Below are 22,335 nucleotides of genomic sequence, written 5' to 3'. Positions count from 1 at the left end.
CTTGTACAGTGAGTGTTGAATTTCAGATAGATCCTGCACTTGTTTGTGAAGAGAAATGGACACCATAGAATCAGATTCTGTTCCAGCTTTTTCCTAGGCCATCTTCTGCACATATGCTGAAAGGTTTGTACCATTGTTTGTAATGGACAGTTGGAATGAAATTCATTGTGTGACTGCTGTTGTGCCTAAAGTTATAGTGTCAATTGAACCTACCAATGTCAGATTTCAGCTCCTTTCTGTAATATAATGATGATGTGACATGTTGCACCATATGTGTTCAAACAGAAAGATAATGGCCCACTGACAATATTTCTTCTGCAGCTACATTGGTTTTCGGAATGTAGGGTGTGGTGACTAACTGATCAGTAGTGTAGCACAAGGTCTAGGGTAGACCGGAAAGTGGAAGTTCAGTTATGAGTAAGCAAAACCAATCAGTATGAATACAAAACCTTAGATAGGGTGACATACTCATTTGTAGTGTTGGCAGATGTCTATCTTAGGTCGAAAGGTTGTGAGTTTACGAAGTGGTATCGAACTTTTCAGTTAATCCATGTCTTCTACCCAACCTGATCTCAGGTCTTTTAATTTGGAATAGCACATTGCACACAATCATTGCTGCCTTCTCAATGTTGTTTTAAAGCTGATTTTGGTTGAATTTTGAGTTATAAAACTGAATAAGATTCAAAAATTTCTTTGTTTGGGGCTTCACTATTTTTTAATGTCTCAATTGCTGCTTTCACAACCTTCTCAATATTCCAACTTAGTCCTCCACAGTGTTTTAATCCTAATTATACCAGGTGACCAAAAAGTCAGTATAAATTTGAAAACTTAATAAACCACAGAATAATGTAGATAGTGTGTCTCGCGTCCGTTGGCCGTTGTAATTTAATATATTATTATTATTATTATTATTATTATTATGTTGATTGTTGCCGACTTACGTGGTGGGCCTTAATAAAAATGATATTACATTTTATTTTGATTTACAATTAAATGCTTTTGTGATGTTCTCCCCTTTTTTTTAACAATATTAATCTTCAGTATAAATTATTTTTTACGTTAATGAATGTTAGACTCACTGAATCTTAAAGCATGAACGTATAAGTTGAACAATGGAATAAACTTTTCATATTAATTTCCTCGGCTAGTCAGTTCACTTTAAAGCAAAACATCTGTAGTTATTAATTACAATTGCGACGCGCACACACACACGCGAGAGTATTCCTTCTTACCTCCGTTAACCATTGCATTGTAGTCGGAGGCCTGGCTCTGGCTCTCAGCTGTTGTACTGAAAATAAGAATCTTAAAGCTACGTATTTTCTGCAGCGTCGGGCAGCTGTGGAGAAAAATGTATATTATGTTAATAGCGGGGAGTTTTTCGCTTCCGCTAATTTTTTATAAGTTAATATCGCCACGTAATGCCGTCGTTGGCTGCATCGGCTGCTGCAATTGTTGAACTGTAAATTACTCGAATGCAGGTTAATTCAAAGGAAGGCTGACATGAAATCGGGATCACCTCTTACAAATTAAAAGTGAACAATAATATTAAATCAATATATTATTTGCTTAATTAGTACAAATATGCTTACATTTGTCAGCACTCACAAGATGTCCGTCTACACGCAACCAAGACAAGAGAAGTAGTGAAGACGACTAAAAAAATTAACAAATGAGCGTATCTTGTCATCTCTTTAGATCATTTTGTTATATTTCTTTGCCCTCGAAACTTACACAGAGAAATTATTGTAATACGGGTACATGAGAAAAAGTATATTATTCAATTTTTAATTGTCTCTTCTTTATAAATACTGTTTTTTAAGTCTTTTCGTATTATTTCACTGGGGACACTATAAGAGGCAAAATTTGACACACATGCTTGGAATGACCTGGGGTTTTATTAGGAAATAAAAAAAAACAACAAAGTTCACAAAATGTCCAAAGATGGTGCTGGACAGTAAAACTGCTACCGTGACGGGTGAGAGGTACACCGATATGTTACAGAATTGCATCATCCCCAGCCTGGCTAATAAACACCTGCTGGAACGTACGATGTTTATGCAGGATGGCGCTCCACCCCATATTGCTAGACGCGTGAAAGATCTCTTGCTCGTGTCGTTTGGTGATGATCGTGTGCTCAGTCACCACTTTCGTCATGCTTGGCCTCCCAGGTCCCCAGACCTCAGTCCGTGCGATTATTGACTTTGGGGTTACCTGAAGGCGCAAGTGTATCGTGATCGACCGCCATCTCTAGGGATGCTGAAAGACAACATCTGACGCCAATGCCTCACCATAACTCCGGACATGCTTTACAGTGCTGTTCACAACATTATTCCTCGACTACAGCTATTGTTGAGAAATGATAGTGGACATATTGAGCATTTCATGTAAAGAATATCAGCTTTGCTTTGTCTTACTTTGTTATGCTAATTATTGCTATTCTGATCAAATGCAGCGCCATCTGTCAGACATTTTTTGAACTTTTGTATTTATTTGGTTCTAATAAAATCCCATGTCATTCCAAGCATGTGTGTCAATTTGTACCTCTCTATCTACATTATTCTGAAATTTATTCTGTTATCAAATTTATACTGACTTTTTGATCACCCGGTATATGAATCAACCGTAAAGTAAATGTTGAATGGCCAAAAAAAGAAGAAAAATAATGTGGAAAATGAACAAAACACTTGAATTACGTATTGATAAGTGTGTGCAAAGAATTGCAATGAATTTAATGTGGAATGTTCGAAACATAGACTGCATATTTACAACTTGGTGCATTCAACAGTCTCAGAGCTAATATATATATATATATATATATATATATATATATATATATATATATATATATATATATATATATATATATATATATATATATATATATATATATATTTTTTTTTTTTTTTTTTTTTTTTTTTTGCTGTTGTGATGAACATTATCTGCTACAATGTAAAGAGAAGAAAAACAGCATTCCAAGTATAGTGAGTCTCACATATCATCTTATTCCTATAAACACTCCAAAATGAAATAAGGCCTTCAACTATAATGCTGCTAACTAATTTTATGATGTTTAACAAATCCTTATTTATAAATTTGATCTGAAGAACAATACTAACATAATGCTTTTATTTGCAGAAGTCAAAAAACACTGTCAAAGCCCACGTCAATGCCGCTTTTTTTCGCCAGCTTCGTGAGATTTTAGGAATAGTTGTACCAGGTGTATTTAGCACAGAATTTGGTTTCCTACTGCTTGTAGCTGCTTCATTAATTGCAAGAACATATTGTGACTTATGGATGATACAGAATGGAACCTTCATTGAAAGGTATGTTTAACCTAACATTATGACTGTAGATTTTATTGTTAACTGTTTTATAAAAGTCGCATAAAGGTTACCTGGTAACAACACATTGTTGATGGTAATGATTAAAGTAGTCACCATAAATATACAGTAAGAAATACATTAAAACAATGTATCATTTCCCCTTCCTCTTCTGAATATTACGTTCAGAGTGCATTCGTGCTTGTGCGTTATATCATTGGGTAAGTTTCACAAGAAAAACATTGCATCCATCAGTTGTTTTTTGTGATATTATCAGAAATAAGTATTTCTCATGTGACACTTCTTTTTCTCATTTTCCAGCGCTATTATTAACATGGATAAGAAGAAATTCATTCAGAGGCTCTTAAAATATGTTGCAGCCATACCTCTGGTAAGTATCATTAGAGCTGCTGCTGTTTATATTTGGTACAGAGTGCATGTACGGTTGTGAGGGACTGGAAAGGGGAGGGGGGGTGAGCAAGAGAGAGCAAGACAGAGAATTATTTAGAAGATCCTTAGCTTCAGTTGTCAATCTAGTGAAAATTTCAAATGAAACTGTCAGGCATTTAAGCGGAAAACTTGTCACCTAGTAAAAGCATAAAATTACAGCATGTAATTAGATGAAATGGGAAATTAGGTAAGAACTACGCGCAGACCAGGAACTTGTTTTTTAGCAAAATTTCACAGGACAAATAGTAGGGATGAATACTTCTCACTGTTGCTCTTGGCTGGAGAGTGCTGCTAGTCATGCAGACTTTGAGTATTTCATAATATGCCAATACAAGAAATTTCGAGAACCTTGTAGAAATGATACTTATTGAATAATAAATATTAACTGGTGACCTGCGGCACATTAGACAATGACTGCTATTCCCAATTGCATTGCTCTGTCCCCTGGAAAACAGCCGCCCTCTGTTTCAGAAGTCTCATTTGACTGACTGCAGCATCATAGATCTACATTCACAGGAGAAAAAAATGCAACACCAAGGAGAGGGCAGCATAAACGAAAGTTGGTAGTTGTGTTTCTATATCTGAAAGATGATATCTATTTAAATTTCATGCCAGCTGCAGAAGTTTGCTGCTAGTAGAGCTCATTGGAGGGCAGGGTGGAGGTCTGTTTTGTTTTCTGGTGATAGCTGGTTCTGCTTCAGTGCCGGTGATGGTCGTGTGTTGTTGGGAGGGCACCAGTTGAGACCCTGCAACCACTCTGTCTGCATACTAGACACATTGTTGAACCTACACTTGCAATTGTGGTCTGGTATGCGATTTTGTTTGACAACAGGAGCACTCTCCTGATTATCCCATGTCAGTCTGATGATTCAACCATTTGTGCTGCTATTCATAATCATCATTCCACATGGTGTTTTCCAACAGGATAACGCTCACCCACATACAGCTGTTGTGACCCAGCATGCTCTACAGTGTGTAGACATGTTGCCTTGCCCTGCTGAGTCATGATATCTGTCTCCAATCTAGCACATATGGGACAACCACGGCATCATCCACAGCCAGCATTAACTGTTCCTGTATTGACATATCAGGTGCAACAGGCATGAAACTCCATCCCACGAACTGACATCTGGCATCTGTACAACACATAGCATGCACGTCTGCATGCTTGCATTCAGCATTCCGGTAGTTACACTGGGTTATTAACATACCAGCATTTCACATTTGCAATGGCTTATCTCACACTTAAATTAACCTGTGTTCGTGCAGTGTTGATCATTTAAATATGTTACCTAGACAAATGTATTGCCAAAAATTTCATTACTGTGCACTAATTATTTTTTGGTATTGTTGGTGGATCCTCACATTCTGCTCACGTTGTCACGTACTATTCACCATCATGAGCATAAAATGTAACCACTCCCATTGAAGCTTAGTGATCATCAAGCGAGCCTCCAGTTTTCTTGGATGAGAAGCCCCCATCGTCGATCTGTCTCATGACTGAAGTATGTCTTCATGTGGAGGACATGGACAACATCTCAATGCCTATAATCCTCAACTTCGTGTATGACATCCGACAAGCAATAAAGGGTAAGATAGGGCCCAAAATAGTGCTTTAGTAACTTTTCCAGTTACCACACTTATTACCTCACAGTTGTAAAAGTCCATACCAAGTCTTCATTGGCCAGAGTTTAGTGTTGCAATACTCTGTCCTTCTCTCGGACTTCTAAGGACTGCATGTGAGCCTGCTGTTGTCTCTCATCTTTGTTCCTCGAGATGAGCTGTTTCACGTAGTTATCCTGAGTGTCATCCAGTTGAAATGGGAATAGTGTATAAATTGTTGTTTCATCCTCACAATTTTGTAGTAGAAAAAATTGTAAAACCTGTAGTCTCTTGCTTTGTATTGCAGTTGCATTATGCAACATGAGCATATCTACAAATGTATTATTAAAGCATCCTATGAGGCTATTTTTGTGCAGAGCTCGTAGGCTGTTATCATCCTGTGGGTGACATTGCAGTGTGAATTACCTCTACTTCTAATTTTGACTGTAAAACTTTCCCATAGTCACAGATCATCAGTGGGTTGGTCTGTGCTTCAAAACTATATCTTCTGCAAAGGACCTTGCAAGTTCTGGAGCTTCAGCTGTCACCACAGCTTCGGTGCCAACATAGCAGGTGAGGTAGTCAGTGCAGACTGTTATCCACTGATTACCATTTGTAGACTTTGGAAACCTACTCAAGAGCTAGATACCAGTCTGGTGCAATGGTGCTGCTCCAGGGGGAATTTGTTTTTGGTGCTTGGGAGGTAATTGGGGCACTTTCTTCAGTCACTGAAATTCCTGACAATGGATCACACAGTGTGTATGGTCTGACAAGAAAGTAGGCCGCTGACGCTGCTGCCAAGGCTGCAGTCCTCATACCTCAGCCTGCTAGTTTTACATTCCCTCTGATGATCTCTGTAGCTGTTTGTCAGCAGATGGTGTCACTTTGGCATCACCACTAGCCCTCCCTTCATGAGAACAAACAAGAGTTATTGAGCCTCTCTCAGCTGCTTGGATGACCTCCTCTCAGCCCTGTCGCTATGAGGAGAATATTTTAGCTAGGTTGCGTATCGCGCACTGTTTTTTTAGCCATTGCCATTTGTTAAGTGCTGCTCACCCACCACTTTGTGCTCATTGCGCCCAACCTTTGACGGTCCACGCTTTTTTTTAACCACTTGCATTCTCATTTGTGTTTGCCATCTGAGTTATCAGCCAATTTAGTGAATGACTTGCGGGCTGTTGACTGCATTTTACCTTTTATCCGTCACAGCAATATGGCAAAGGCCATTTAATTTTTAGTTCAGGACCTCCATTTCTCTATGGTGTATTTTATAGACCTTTCTTCACGTCCCTGTTTTTAGCTGTCTCTTGATGTTCTGCTGTTCTGACATGGGCACATGTGATCCTAGTTGTTTTTGTGCCCCAAAACAAAACAAGACAAAAATATGTCATCTAACAGATCAGTAGAGATTCGTCTGGTGATACCTGGGTGTTGCTCTGTGTAGTGTTTGTGGATCCCAGCTGATCTGAGGTTGGATGTTCATGGAAATACTTCAGGATAGCTGCCTGTAAATGAGCTGGGATGATGAGCAACTATTTCCACTGCATTGGACCATAGTTCCTCTTATGTAGTGTTCCATTTACTAATTGGAATTCTTTTGGTTAGTTCTTCCTTCTTCAAGGATTCTGTAGTTTTATGCAGTATTGGATTTCTCTGTCTTCAGCATGTGATGAAGCAAGCTAAGACCTCTTTACTTCCTCTCCTGTTTTGCCATCTGCATCCTTAAATTAATTAATTTATTTTTTACTATTAACATACATTAGTATAATCTAAATTTTCATAAAAGTGAAAGGTTGGTCCTCTGTCTTAAGAAATATAGCACCAGATCTAATTTTGTGCTTAGCTTTGTGTCTGTAATTAATTTCCTGATTTATTTTGACTATTCCTAGTTAATATCTTTTGTCATTTGGTGAAACCAGTAATTGTTTCATGACTTAAATTCTGTTGTTGACTTACAAACAAATATAAATTCTGTAATAATTATAAATGTTTGGAAGAAGAACTATTAGGATTCTTAAAGTATTTATTTGGCTCTACAGCCAGAACTTCTGTGTCGGCACTATCACACGCGCTTGTTCAGAGAAGCTGTAGAAATACAAAAACACGCAAACAGTTTGAACAAGAAAGAGGAAAGCCTTAAGGTAAACGGATCCTGGCTTCCCGTACTGCAGCGAACGACCGTCGCAGGTAGCAAGAGGAGAACCGCACCGGAAATGACCGCGGAGAAGCACTCGGACGTTGGCGCGCCAGGTACATATAGTCTGCGCCCGCGAGCTCGGCTCCAGTTCACCACCGGCAATGGAGGGTGAAGCTTTGACAATGCCAGCCACTCGTGCTGGCGAAACGTCAGAAAAATCATTAGATGAACGTCGGCCGAAGAACCCGAGACAGAAGCCAATAGGCAGTTTGTCAACAAGTGGCCACGAAAGCCTCAACAATTTTGTAGTATGCTGATGTTTGCCTGCAGTCTATTAATGAGGCTTATCAACAAGTTACCAATAGTGAACTGGTCATATAACTGTGTAATATTGGGGGGGGGGGGTGTTGTGAACAGTGAAAATAAAGAACTGAAACACAACTGAGTAACTGTTGGCTATGTCATTTACAGTACTGAGTGTGGAACTTCAACCCCCAATTTTCAGCAATTATAACAATACAGTATGTCAACACAAAGGACTATCAACAAAGAAACAAATTAGGTGAATGTCACAAGCAGCAGTATCATTTAATGCAGTAATGACAGATTTCCTCCACACTGCTGTGTTCTGCTAAAGGATTCCTTGAAAGGCAGTCAGTGCTCTTCTGTTTGTGTGTGTTTTTTATATCATTGTGATATTGTATTCCTGGAGCCTCAGTGCCCATCTCACCATTCGAACCAAAGTGTTTTTCAGGTTAGTCAGCCAGCAAAGAGAATTGTTGTATATCACAATGGAGAGTGGTTTGCCAAATAAAGAAGGCCAGAACTTGTTTATGCCTTAGACAACTACAAGGCATTCTTTCTTGGGTGTGTAGTAGTCCATCTCTGACTTGGAGATTACTCTGGACATACAAGCTATTGCTTTCTCAGCCCTGTCTGGGATAAGTGCCCTAGAACTGCAACTGTCTTGTAACTTGGAAGGATAGACAGCATTGGTCGTATATTTTTTGTTTATTATCACAAAATCGATTTTCGGTCACTTAGTGACCATCTTCAGTGCTGTAATATATAACTTAAATTATTAAGCACTGGTGTCAATAAGCTTACGGCGATCACATAGACACCAGTGCTTACTAATTTAAGTTATATACTACAGCACTGAAGATGGTCACTAAGTGACCGAAAATCGATTTTGCGATAATAAACAAAAATATACGACCAATGCTGTCTATCCTTCCAAGTATACCCATTATCTGGTCGTAGTGCACAGGACACTATGGAGTCGCCAATTAATGTCTTGCAACTGCTAGCATCAGTCTGCTGTCACAGCCTTCTCATAGTAGAATGCTAGGACTGAAGATGATTAGAGTGCCTCCTTAAGAGAAGGAAGAATCTTTCTTGCATCTCGTACCAGAACATTTGGCATCTCCCTGCAATAGTTTTTGCAAGGAATCTGCTTTGGTACAGAGGCCCTTTATGACTCACTGGTAAGACGAGCACAATCCAAGAAAGCTTCTCACGTCACTAATCTGCTGGTGCATTGGAAAATCTGTAACTGTCCTTGGTTTTTCTCTGGATCATGACAGTCATCACCATTAACTAGTTGCCTCAAGATTTTTTTATTTCTTGGTTGACAAAAAGGCACCTTTACAGATTCAGGTGAATGCCTTTGGTCTGAATATAATTCAACATGGTTTTCAGGCAACTTAGATGTTCTTCAAATTTCTTAAAAATAAAAAAGTGTCATCCAGATAGCAGAGACATGTCGTCCATTTAAGGTAGCAAAGCTGTTTGTCCATCATACTTTTGAAGATGGTTGGAACATCGCACAGTCAAGAGAACAAAACTTTAATCTCATAGAGGCCAGCAGAAGTTATGCAGGCAATGTTTTTCCAGTCGACCTTGTCAGTGTTGATTTGTCAGTAACTGTCCATACTTGAGAAACACTTTGCCCCTTTCAAGCACTCTAGAGGGGGGGAGGTCGTTAATGTGTCACAGTTAGTAGACATCTTTTTTGTGATTTTGTTTAGTAATCAGTAGTCTACACAGTAACACCATCTGCCATCCTCCTTCACAAGGACCACAGGATAGGACAGAGTTTAATGACGTTCTCTTGCAAAATCTTTTTTACTTCCTCCCAAATTATTCATCATTCAGCTACTGACACAGTGTAAGAGTCCTGGCTAATTCATGAATTATCCCCAGTGTTTATACAGTGTTTTGCACTCAGCTGCTTGTGGTCTGTCTTTCCTGTGCTTCAAGTTTGAAAGCATCCAAAAATTGGCGCAATATTTCTAACACTCACTGATGTTGCTCAGTCTGACAATATTCTATTGACAGTTCAGTAGTAGCTTCCTTCACTGTATTATCCATAATGCTAACAGAGCACAACTCTTCATCGATGGTAGTGAGCTGCCCATCTTGGATTAGCTCCGCTACTCATACGCATATGTGAGGTGTGATAAAAAAAAAAAAGATGGGAATTTTTTAATTTTGCAGGCTTTGTACATTCAGTTTTCAAAATTTTCTTTATCTTGTTGATAAATTTGTTCCTGATGTATGTTTGCATCTTCAGCTGTTTCAGATATTTAATTTACAGTTGACAGAAAAGGTTGTATGTATTTTCGAGTGCTTGGCAAATTTTTACTTTCAAAAAGGGTGCATAAAACATTTTGCTTCAAAAATGGAATGAAGTGCAGCACCGCTTTAGATATGTTGAAAGTGACTTTTCTTGAATCCACTACAAGTAAAAGAGTTTACGAGTGGTACAAACATTTCAAAGAGGGTCGAGAAGATGTTGAAGGCAACCACTGCCCTGGATGCCGTAGCATATTAATTACTGATGACAATGTGGAAGAAGTAAAGAAAATGGTTCTGGAAAATCACCAAATCACTATCAAAGAGGTTGTTGATGATATTAGTATATCTTTGGGCTCATACCAAGCAATATTTTTGGATGTTTTGGGCATGAAACATGTAGCAGCAAACGGTGTCACATAGACATTGCGCAGGAATTGCTGAGTAAAGTCGACAATGATCCAGAAATAACAGGTGATGAAATGTTGGTCTACAGGTATGACATCAAAACCAAGGCCCACCTGTCCCAATGGAAACTGCTTGAATAGCCAAAGCCAAAGAAAATTTGACAAGTTTGATCACATACGAAGATTTTTCTCGCTGTTTTCTTAGATTACAACGGGATAGTGCATCATGAGTTCCTGCCTTTTGGTCATAAGGTCAATAAAGAGTAGTACCGGGAAGTTCTATGCTATTTGTATGAAGCAGTCTGGGAAAAAAAAACTACCAGAACTGTGCCAAAACCACACCTTAATGCTTGTTTATGATTTTTTTTAGCAAAAACCAAAACTGTTATATTGCCTTCACCAGAAGAGGCCTCCAGCAACTTCTTTCTACTCCCAAGGGTGAAGAGAACAACAAAAGGATGTTGTTTCACCACCATTGATGAGACAAAACAGAATCACCGAAGGAGCTGAACATCGTAACAAAGTGATTTCCAGAAGTACTTCCAAGATTGGAAAAGGCGCTGGCACAAATATGTTCTGTCTGTGAGGTATTAATTTGAAAGGGATAAAGTGGACGTTGATGTATAAAGATTCTTCAAGAAAAACAAAAATTCTCATTACTTTTTGATCCCACCTCATACTTTAGAGATCAGTTGTGGCTGCTCGTGAAATCTAGTGATCCAAAGTTCTCCTTGATCACATACAAAGCATATGATTGTCACTGGAATGTAGGTTTCATTTGTGAGCTTTAGTAGCTTCCTGCAATCAACAGAAGCTTTACAGTTTAACTGGGCATCAAGATTGCTGGATGGAACTTGTCTTGTTCATGACAGCTGAATAATACCTTCAACCTTTGTTATGTGGGCTTTTTGAAATAGATTTGTCAATTCAGAGCTCTGATTTTCCACAGTCCATGACTACTCACGACACCTGCTAGAAGTCCCATCTGGCAATGACATAGACTACATTCTATTAAAATAACAATTGCAAATGGCTGTCTCCTGTCAATGACACTTATTCTTTCAATGCTCTTCCTGTTGGATTGACATATTTCCCATTTGAGACTTTCAGCACAATCACTTTCATCTCATGAAGCATAGTTTTCTTTAGTGACATAAGAAATTAACTTTACAGGAAAAGAAACCCTCGAGTTGACTTGTGCGTGGACATGTTGGCTGTTGATGATGTCAGTGAGACTTCCTGACATCTTCATAACTGTCATTCATGAAGGATTTTCCTCTGTGAGGGCTTTATCTCGAGAGGGTCACGTTTTCGTGAATTTGGTAACTAGGTGTGTGTCTGGTATCTTTGGATGGCAACAGGGAGCTTCCACGGCATCTTTGGGAGTGACCTTGTCCAAGGTACATAATGGACTTCGTCCCATAGGTAGACTGTAATCTGCAGGTCACTGGTGTGAATAGGACTGTTGTGATGTGTGACATCTTACGGTGTGTCACTCACCTTTTTCTGCAGTAGCGTGCAACATTTCCAAGGCATCCACATTGGAAACATACCAACATATTATTCTCCATGCAGCAAACATGTTCTCCTCTGCGGAGTGGAGGTGTTGATTATACTTGTGTTAGTCGGATGCTGGGTGGTAATTTGACATATGCGGCCTAAGGCGAGTTGGCAGAGTCCATTCTTCATTGTGCGTCCAACTTTTTGGTGTTAAAAATCTATACACCTCTTCTTAAACAGTCTCTTACCTGCTGACGTATCAGGTTGACATTCGTGGCTGCTGTCTCTTGTGTATGCAGTCTGACATTTCTGGTTGCCATAAACTGCAGTATGCCATATGAGAAACGAGAGGTCATAGTGGACTTCCACAACTACAATAGGTACCACAACTGGCGGTCAGCCATACCTCTTTCATCAGACTCTTTCTGTTGCATTTTCTTGATTTGCTGGCATCACATGATGAATATCTGTATTATGACATCCTTTACCACAAGAGCTTGGTACATGTCTTGTGTGGCTCCTTTCATGAAATGTGAGATTTTTTGGCTTCTGTCACATTCAAATTCACAATGTGGCATAGGCCCAGAACATTCTGTATGTAAGACTGTGTCATTCTCCCATGATGTTGGGCCCTGTTGTTCAATTTTTCTTGCTGCTGATTTTCACCAAATGTCTTCCTCAGTTTGGTCTGGAATTTATCCCAGCTATAGACCTTATCACTATTTTTCATGAACCATTGCTGTGCTGTATTGTCGCAGTAACAGTACACATTTGCCAAATACATAATGTCACCGCATGTATTTGGTGACTGTCAAATCCTTTCAGCCATTTTGTCAGGTCCTGACTGGCATCTTGAGAAAACCCTGATGTATGCATGATTTGCAATGAACTTACTACTGTTTGTGAATCCAGTAGTTTCCTGAATATAAGAGTGGTGATCTCATTGTATTCTGATTCCTGTCCATGCAGGCAGTGGATTTTACATTACCTAATAGGAGCTTGGTGATACAGATGTTTTGAAGTACCCGATGTCTCCACCAAAGACTGTGACACCATAACCACAATAGTCCAAATCTGAAAGCAGGGTTGCTAATGAAGTAAAACATTTAGCACTGAAAGCACATTTATTACAGGCATCAATGTAAAACAGAACAGAATGCCTCCAGGATGGAGAGTGTTGCTATTTATACAACGATTGAATGTTACAGAATACACAAACATTACATGAATATGAAATTTCTAGACCTTCTAGAAAAGATAAATATTTTCTGGTTATCAGATGTTAACTGATAACCCGCAGCACACCAGCCAGCGATGCTAACCACTACTCTACACTGTGTGCAGCACAGCTCGTGGCACTGTTGTCTTTTTCTTTTATTTTTTTTTTTCAGTTCCTTTTGTACTGGGATTATTTTACACCCATGTATTTAGTGGAGTGCTAGGATGGATGAGTTCTGGCAGGGACCCAATCCTGTGGGGTATAACACGGAACCCACGCCTAGGGTTACGGGTGAAGACCTTAATGGCAGCAACGGCGGAGAAGGAAGACTTCGGAACAGCGTAGCTGGCAGATGAGGCAACCCTCCTTTCTGGGGATTAAATGAGAAGGGAACCACTGCCTTGTGGTGGAGGAGAAACTCCAAAGGCTAAGGGAGACAACCCCAACAGAAAATCCTTTCTTGCGTTAGGCCTAGCAAGCCAGTAGGAAAGTCTTCATATATTGCTTTCAAAACACAGACGAGCCTCGGAACGAACCACTCAGGAATTGACCCCACTGCTTCTTCAAGTACTGGTGCAAATGATGGGAGACCTGATGATATTCATCAGTACAAGAAGATGAAACCAACTGGACTAAAAAATAACCTAAATATTGGCACCCTTGATATATTAAGCCTCAATGGAAAAATGGAAGAAATGACAGATGTACTAACAGAGAAAAGGTGAGAAGAATTTGAGAGGAGGAGGAGGAAAACTGTACTGGAGTAGGAATAACAGGTCTGGAAGAAATGGTGTGGCAGTGATGGTGAATAAGAATGTACAAAGCTGTATTGAAAATGTGAGATATATATCAGACAGGATCATAATCTTAAACCTGATATTCCAAAAAGAAACACTAAAAGTAATCCAGATTTATCCACCTCAAGTGGGATGTAGCGAAGAAGAGAAGATGGACTTTGAAAATGTGTTAGAAAACAATATATAGAGAGTGCTAATATAGTGATGGGAGATTTTAATGCACAGGTAGGCAAAGACAGAAAGGGATTTGAGCAAGTATTTGGATGTTTTGTATATGGAGGCAGAAATGAAGAAGGGGAAAGACTCCTGGATTTGTGCCAGAGGAATGGAATGAAAATAGCAAACAGCTGGTTTATGAAGAGAGAAAATCATGTTATCACCAGATACAGTACAGTTGGGATGGAAGAACCAAGAGTGTAATTGATTATATTCTAGTAGATAGGGAATGGGGAGAGAAAGTAATAAATGTGAAGGTAATTCCAAGTGTGAGTGCAGATGGAGACCGTAGATTACTGGTGGGACAATGGAAAATGAATCAGTGTGTGAAAAATAGAAACAGAAGAAAGTGATGAGGATACGGGATTGGAAACTGAAGGAGAGTGAATGTGCTGAGAAGTACAGAGAATTAATCACACAAAAATTTCCAAAAGAAGTTTTCTGTGATGTAGAAAAAGAGTGGAGTTTATTCAAAGACACTTTAGTCGAAGCAGCACAAAAAGTATGTGGCAGAACATCTGGAAAGGAAAAAATAAGACAGACAAGTTGGTGGGATGATACCACAATCCAAGCAGTTAGAAGAAAAAAACGGAGCATGGAGAAAGTAGTGGAAAACTAAAAATGAAGAAGACCATAAAAGATACATAGAGGAAAAGAAGAAGTGCAAAGAAATAGTGGAAACACCAAAGAAAAAGGCACAGGAAGAGCTTACAAAAAAACTTAAAGATGATGTGAAGAGCAATAAGAAAATGTTCTATAAAATGATGAAAAATAAAAGGAAGGCTTCTGAAGTACCAGTAAAGATGGAAACAGAGGACAGTACTATTATTGAAGATCCAGGGAATATAAAAGACCTCTGGAAAGAACATTTTAAGAAGCTGTTAAACGCTGAGGAGCAGGTACATGAGGAAACAACAAATAATGGAGAAATTGAAAGAAGTTGGGAAGCAGAATTAGGACAAATTACACGGGAAGAAATGAAAAAAGCTGTGAAGAAGATGAATGGGGGGAAAGTCCCAGGACCTGATGAAGTATCAGTGGACATGATAAGAGCAACAGGTCCAGTGGGAATGCAGTGGCTGTATAGAGTACTATCAAGCGTGTGGAGAAATAGTACAATACCTGATGACTGGAGAACAGGAGACATTGTTCCCATCTTCAAGAAAGGCAATAAAAGACTTTGTAAAAACTACAGAGGAATAACCCTTATGAGTCATACAGCCAAGATTTTTGAAAGAATTTTACTAAATCGAATGAGTGAAAAGATAGAAAAGGAGCTGAGTGAAAACAGCATGGGTTTAGGAAAGGAAGAAGCACGATCGACCTGATATTTTCTATCCACCAACTGATGGGAAAAAGTTGGGAGTATAACAAAAGAGTGATAATGGTTTTTATAGACATAGAAAAGTCATGACTCAGTTGACAGGGAAAGACTCTGGGAAGAAATGAAGAAGATAGATATAGAAGATGGGTACATTAATGTTATAAAGACAATGTACAGAGGACACAATTGTAGAATTAGAACACCATTGGGGAACTCTGAATACTTTGAAATAAGACAAGGACTTAAGCAAAGAAGTATTCTATCTCCTGCACTTTTTAATGTTGTGATGGAGGGAATGAATAGGGCAGTAAATAGTAAAAGAAAAAGACAAAAAGATGATTTTTGCAGATGATATGGTAATATGGGGTGATAAAGAGGTAGATTTACAGTTACAGCTTGATGCGTGGAAGGAAATAATGAAAAGGTATGGATTAAAAATAAATAAAGATAAGAGTGAAGTAATGGTATTTGGAAGAGAGAAAGGGATCAACGGAAATATTTCCTTGAATGGAGAACCCCTCAAAGTGATAGAAAGTTCCTCTTATTTAGGGAGTGAAATATCTAGGGATGGAAGAATAACTAACAAAATTAATAGGAGGTTACAGAAGGGAGGCAATTTCTACCAAACAATACAACACCTGATTTGGAATAATGAAGTTTCAGAAAAAGCAAAACTCCTTATGTATAAGAATTATTACATCCCTATTGTCACCAAATTTCTCAGAGCAGTTAAGGGAAAAACAAGAATGGACAGAGTAAGGAATGTAGAGATTAGAAAGGACCTTAAACAAGAAAGTATGAGAGAAGAAATTGAAAGAAAGAGATTAAGATGGTATGGGCATGTTAAGAGGATGCATGGACAGAGACTCCCCAAAATTATGGAAGAACTAAAGATGGATGGGAAAAGACCTAGAGGGCGCCCAAGAACATGGTGGAAAATGGGAGTGAGAATATCTGTAGAAAGGAGAGGTGTGACCTGGCAGCAAGTGGAGGAAGAAAAGTGGTGGGAGGACCGAGCCAAATGGAGAGGACTCGTCAAAACCCAGACCCGGCAGTAGCTGGAGCGGGATTCGGATATAGATAGATATTTAGTGGAGAATGTAGATGCAGTTGTCAGCCTTTTCGGTTGCATCAGTGCATCACGTTTTATATGTACATCTGCATACGTACTCTGCAAGCCACAGTATGGTGCATGGCAAAGAGTGCCTTGTACCCTTGTGTTGAAGCAAGCTGGGATATTTTACTTCCCCTTTTGTTTTACCATCTTCCTCCTTAGACTTCATTGTTTCACCTTTAACTAATTACCATTAACATATGTGAGCATAATCTGCATTTTCTTAAAAGTGGGAGGTTGGCCCTCAGTTTTAAAGAATAATAACATCACATGTAATTTCGTCCTTACTTTAAAGTATGAAATTGATTTTCTAATTTATTTTGACTGTTACTAGTTAGTATCTTTAATTATAGGGCGAAATCAATAAGTGCCTCATAACTTAAATTCTGTTGTTGACATATTAACAAATATAAATTCTGTGCTAATTATAAACACTTGGAGGAACAACTAATAATATTCTTGAAAGATTCGAAAACTTGTTAGCAAAGCCAGCCCTTAATTAATTCCAAAATAATTAACAGTGTTGTCAAAAGTATTGTTTGCTTAGTGATATATGTTAATTTCATGATTAAAACAAATAATTCAGCTTAACCCTAGTAGTAGAAGAAATTGTTAAAGAGACAAAATTTTTAAAGTATACAGTTAATCAAATGAGTTAAGTTTTAATTGAAACTTCAAACAGTGCGTAGTTTCAGTACCTATTATTGTGAGGATATATAAGGGCCCAATTTTTGGACATGGGACAGTCAGTCCACGGCAGAGTTTCAGATGAGGAAACTATGTAGGTTATAACGACGGTAACACATCAACTTAACAGTGAAATAAGTGTGACACCAAACTGTGCATCTGCAGCTACATCATTTAAAGTAGTCCGTGTTTGACTTCCACACCCCATTTTTCAGCCAGTACGTCGACACCGAGGACAATCGGCAAAGAAATAAAAGAAGGCAAATGTCGCCACACCCTTAGTACCAGTAGTCGTTTCAATTGCTGTTTCACTCACAAATGGAGTGAGGGTGTAGTTACTTCCTATACAACTCCAAAGAAGCTCTAATTTCTCTTATCTTGTCTATGCAGTCCACAAACAAAGTGTATGTTGGTGGTGGTAGAATCGTTTTGCAGCCATCTGCAAATGCCAGTTCTGTAAATTTTCTCAGTAGAATTTCACAAAAAGAATGTCATTTCCCTCCAAGGGTTCCCATTTGTGTTCATGACACTTCTTCAGAACACTTGCCTTTGATCAGATCTATCAGCAAAAAAAATTAAGCAGAACGCCTCCGAATTACTTCGATGTCTTTCACCTGCCGGGGATCCCAAGCACTCAAGCAGTGCTCAAGAATGGGCTGCACTGGCATTCTGTACACAGTCTTTTTTACAGGAAGTATTTCGCAGAAGTGTAACTCACCTTTAAACAGAAGTTCCCCATTTGCTGTCCCTACTACAGAACAAGCTGTCATTCACCATGCAACAGAAATTATGTCTGTCATCATGTATCCTTGTACAGTCCTTCAGTGATAAGTCTCAGTATAATTCTGTGTCATCAGCATAGAGTCCACAGATTACTGTTCACACTATCCATCAGTACAAGAGCAGTCTTATCTGTGAGGCATTACTGCTGATGCCTTTGTCTCTGATGAATAGATGCTGCCCAGGACAACATACTGGGGCCTATTACTTAAAAAGTTTCTGAGTAACTCACATGTTAGGGAACCTATTTGGTATGCTCAGATTTTTGTTTATAATAGGCAGTGGGGTATGGTGGCGAACACTTTCTGGAAATCTAGGAATACAGAATCTGCCTATTGCTGTTCATACATAGTTCGCAAGATATCATGTGAGAAAAGGGAAAGCTGACAAGGAGCCATCAGACCTGTTAAACATAGATTTTGAGGAGTTTTGGGCATGTTGTAGAGACTTGTACTCAGTACCTGGCTAGTGGCTTTATATAAGGTGACCCCTAGTTCCCAAAAAAATAGAAGTTGAATTCTTATGCTAGTCTCCTATGTCTGTAACGTTAATCATATTTCAACGAAGTGAGCGTAGCACAGTAGCTAAGGTTCACAGCTACCACACTGGTGGTATGGGTTCAATCCTACCTCCTGCTTATGTAATTTCTTCCCCCCACCCCCACCCCCACCAATTTCATAATACAGAATATCATTAAATAGGATATTCAGCTGATTTTGATCTTGATTATGCAATTAATACCGATTGTTTGGGCTGCCAGTACCAATCGATATACAAGAGTTGTCTTGCAGAAAAATGAGCAAAAACTGTCCCTGTCCATAAAAAAGATAGGAAAAAGATTAGTCATCCCTGCACAGCGCAGTACCGATAACTGCATCAGGAAAGGGATTCCCTTTGGTTTTCTTATATAGGCAAGAACCATCAAGGGAATGTAGTCAGACTTCAAAAAAGAGTTGATGAGTTGATTCATAAATTAAAAAAGCAATTGTGGCCTGAACAAAATCAGGGAGGTTCACAAAAGTGCTATATGAAGAATTTCCCATATTTGAGTTAAGGAAAATTTATGTTTTACATATGTGAGGAGGACAGACTAATCAGAGACTTTAAGATAAAATATTTGTAGATGAAACAAAAGCATGCACCTTCAGGTCTAAAAATTCTCTCTTCCAAATGTGTTCCACTTTGCCTTCCCTGTGATGTTTATTTTTACAGGTAGTTAAAATTTTGATGAAAAAAGAAAATAAAAATTCCTAGAGACTAATAAAGAAATAGCTTTGAGGGCAGAGTCCATGAAACACATTCTTTAATTCTGATTCAATTTTTGCACCTGTTTCCACAGGAATGATCAAATACCCATGGTCTGCATCAAACTTGATCAAACAAACAGCAGTCTTTCAGGATTTAAAAAAAACTGTTTTCCAGTGCCACTTCTGAAAAACCTGTGTGTTGCAAGGCACTAGATTTCATTAAATGTGCATAATGCTCTATGAATTTGTGTTTCAGTTACTTCTACAACAAATACATCTGTAATTCTGTTCTAGCATGGCAATTGATGTTAATGATACAGAACAAGATGTTTCTGCAGTTTGAGGAAAGTGGACTGTAATGATTGATTTAATGACTATCTTTGAATGAGTTTGCATGGCATACACTATTTAATGATATTCTATGTGATAAAATAAAAAAATATATAAAAGTACACAGGCAGGATTGGAACCTGTCCCGTCGGCAAGCTGGTGTCAACCTTACCCACTGCACTACACTCGCTTGGTCAACATATTATTAACATTATGGGTATATGAGACATGAATAAAACTTTCTCGGAAACAGGGTGCTACACATGAAACTCTGCTAGCTAGGCACACAGGGCAGGGCCCTCTGCAACAGTGGTCTCCAACCTTTCTTAGACACTGCTTCAGCAGAGTTCAAGCCATCATAAATGTAAGGAATGAACACACCCCTTAGTGAAGTCCACAAATTAGTGTTTGGATACTTTTGATGAGATTGTGAAATATTTGTTCTATATATATATATACACATTCATTTAACAATCTATCAATTTTCATTTAACTATTTTAATAACATAGTTTCATATCAGTGTGTACTTGTCTCAAGTTCTCATGAAAAACTGCCTTTTTTTATTTTATTTATTGTTAGTTGTTTATTTCATGTTCCAATGATCCATGCTGTAAATATCTCGCAGGATATGGAACATGTCAGTCTTAAAAGTTTTTGGAGAATACATTATATAGTGTTATGTAAGAATTACTAAACTGTTTCATATTAAGGTGTCTACAACTTCAGTTCTATTAGAGAAAAATAAAATATTTACCTATGTTTACAATAATAAATAAATGTATTATCTGTTTTCGTTTTTTTTATATGCAGTAGACAGCTATGTAAAATATGAGGACTTAATCTTTCGCAGTGCAAATAATTTAGGAGTAAAGGAAACCATTCGTTGAATAGCTGAAGTATTGAGAAAAGAAACTTGCTAGCTTTTGGAATCAGTCCTTTCACGAGCTAGTACGCACATGCACATGCGTGTGCGCTTGCACGTGCTCGTGCCCACGTTTATCTGTTCCTCTACATGGTTTCTTCTGGCAGTGTGTCTGTTGGTTAATGGAGACTGAGACCAGGAGGATTACGGGAGCAAAGGATGTGTTGCAAGGATGACTCACATCTCCATAGTTCAGAAAAGCTGGTGGGGGAGGGAAGGATCCAGATGGTCCAGATTGTGAAACAACCTTTGAACTCGAGCATGTTGTGATAAGCTGCATGTTGTGCCTGCCACAGTTTGACAGTCGCCATTTAGTCTGGTGGACAGTGGGTTGCTAGTCATAGGGATAGAAAAAGCTTTGCAGTGATTGCAGTGGAATTGTTATATGACATGGCTGCTTTCAGAAGTTGCCCTGTCTCTGATGGGGCAGGATAAGCCTGTGACTGGATTGGGGTAGGAAGTGCTGGGTGTTTGCATCAGGCAGGTCTTCCACAGGGATGAGGGAGGGGTTGGGAGTGGCATAGGGGTGGACTAGGATGTTGTATAGGGTGAGTGAGTACACGATGCAATAGCACTTTAGGAGAGAAATATCTTGGGCAGAATGTCCCTCACTTCAGGGCATGATAAATAGTCAAAACCCTGATGAAGGATGGGGTTCACTTATTGCAGTCCACAGGTTAATGGGTCATGAGAGGGGCACTCCTTTTAAGCTGATTCTGGGGCGTGCTGTGAGGATTAGGGGTGTTTGAGGTTTGGCATGTCTTTCTGCAGCTAGGTTGGAAGGGGGGCGGGGGGGGGGGGGGTTAGTGCCTGTCTGTGAAGGCCCTTGTGAGACCTCTGGAATACTAGGCATTAGAGATCCTGTCGCTGCACATATGCATTCCACAGGTAGCCAGGCCATATGGGAGGATTTTTTGGTGTGGAAGGGATGACAACTGTTGAAACAGAGGTATTGTTGATGGTTAGTGGGTTTCACATGGACAGAGGTGTGGATGAAGACATCAGGGAGCTAGAGGTCAATGTCCAGGAAGGCAGCACATCGGGTTGAGGAGCACAAAGTGAAGCAGATGGGAGAGAAGGTGTTGAAGTTGTGGAGGACAGGACTGTCTCTCAGTCCCGAGTGCAGATCATGATATCATCTATGAACATGAACCAGGTAAGGGGTTAGGAGTTTTGGGTTCTACGAAGGGGCACAGGCCTGTTTTTTCTGTGTGTACTCTAGCCTGAGAGAAGATTAATTCCAGAAGATAGCAAGATTTTTTTCTGTTTTGTGTTTGCTTGTCAGCTTCTCAGCACTTCTGCTGTTTGGTGAGTGATCTCCATTACTCCTAAATTATTTACATGCTATCATAAGTTCCCTATTAGTATTAATCTTTCAGGTGTATTTGTATTTGTTGTTCCAATTCACTTTATGTATTCCTTCTTCAAAGAGTGTGTGTGTGTGTGTGTGTGTGTGTGTGTGTGTGTGTGTTCTTTAGTTCCCATCCAACCTGTATTCTTTTGTCAAGTTAAATGTTACATGTTTATATTTTCAATCACATCTTAAAGGGCCAGAACATTTAAGCAAGTTATAATAAATGTTTCTTTTTCAGATATCCGTTGTCAACAACATTCTTAAGGTATGTGTACTGGCTTCAGTGCCTATGAAGTTTTTTATATGAAATAGGATACAAAAAGTTCTGTAATAAGTTTTAATTCCTGCAAT

At 38.9% G+C, this 22,335-nt stretch overlaps 1 protein-coding gene across 1 annotated transcript in view; it reads left to right on the top strand.

The window, feature by feature from the left end:
- The window catches only part of LOC126260298 (ATP-binding cassette sub-family D member 3), a 102,161-nt gene that overhangs the window by 17,926 nt on the left and 61,900 nt on the right, over positions 1-22,335 (top strand). The window contains exons 3-5 of the mRNA XM_049957624.1: positions 3,136-3,323; positions 3,642-3,711; positions 22,223-22,249. Coding sequence (XP_049813581.1) covers positions 3,136-3,323; positions 3,642-3,711; positions 22,223-22,249 — 285 coding nt within the window. The remainder of the gene's footprint in view (positions 1-3,135; positions 3,324-3,641; positions 3,712-22,222; positions 22,250-22,335) is intronic.

Source organism: Schistocerca nitens, chromosome 1, assembly GCF_023898315.1.
Source record: "Schistocerca nitens isolate TAMUIC-IGC-003100 chromosome 1, iqSchNite1.1, whole genome shotgun sequence".
Lineage (NCBI taxonomy): Eukaryota > Metazoa > Arthropoda > Insecta > Orthoptera > Acrididae > Schistocerca > Schistocerca nitens.
The sequence above is the reverse complement of the archived record's forward strand: the minus strand, read 5'-3'. Positions and strand labels throughout refer to the sequence as shown.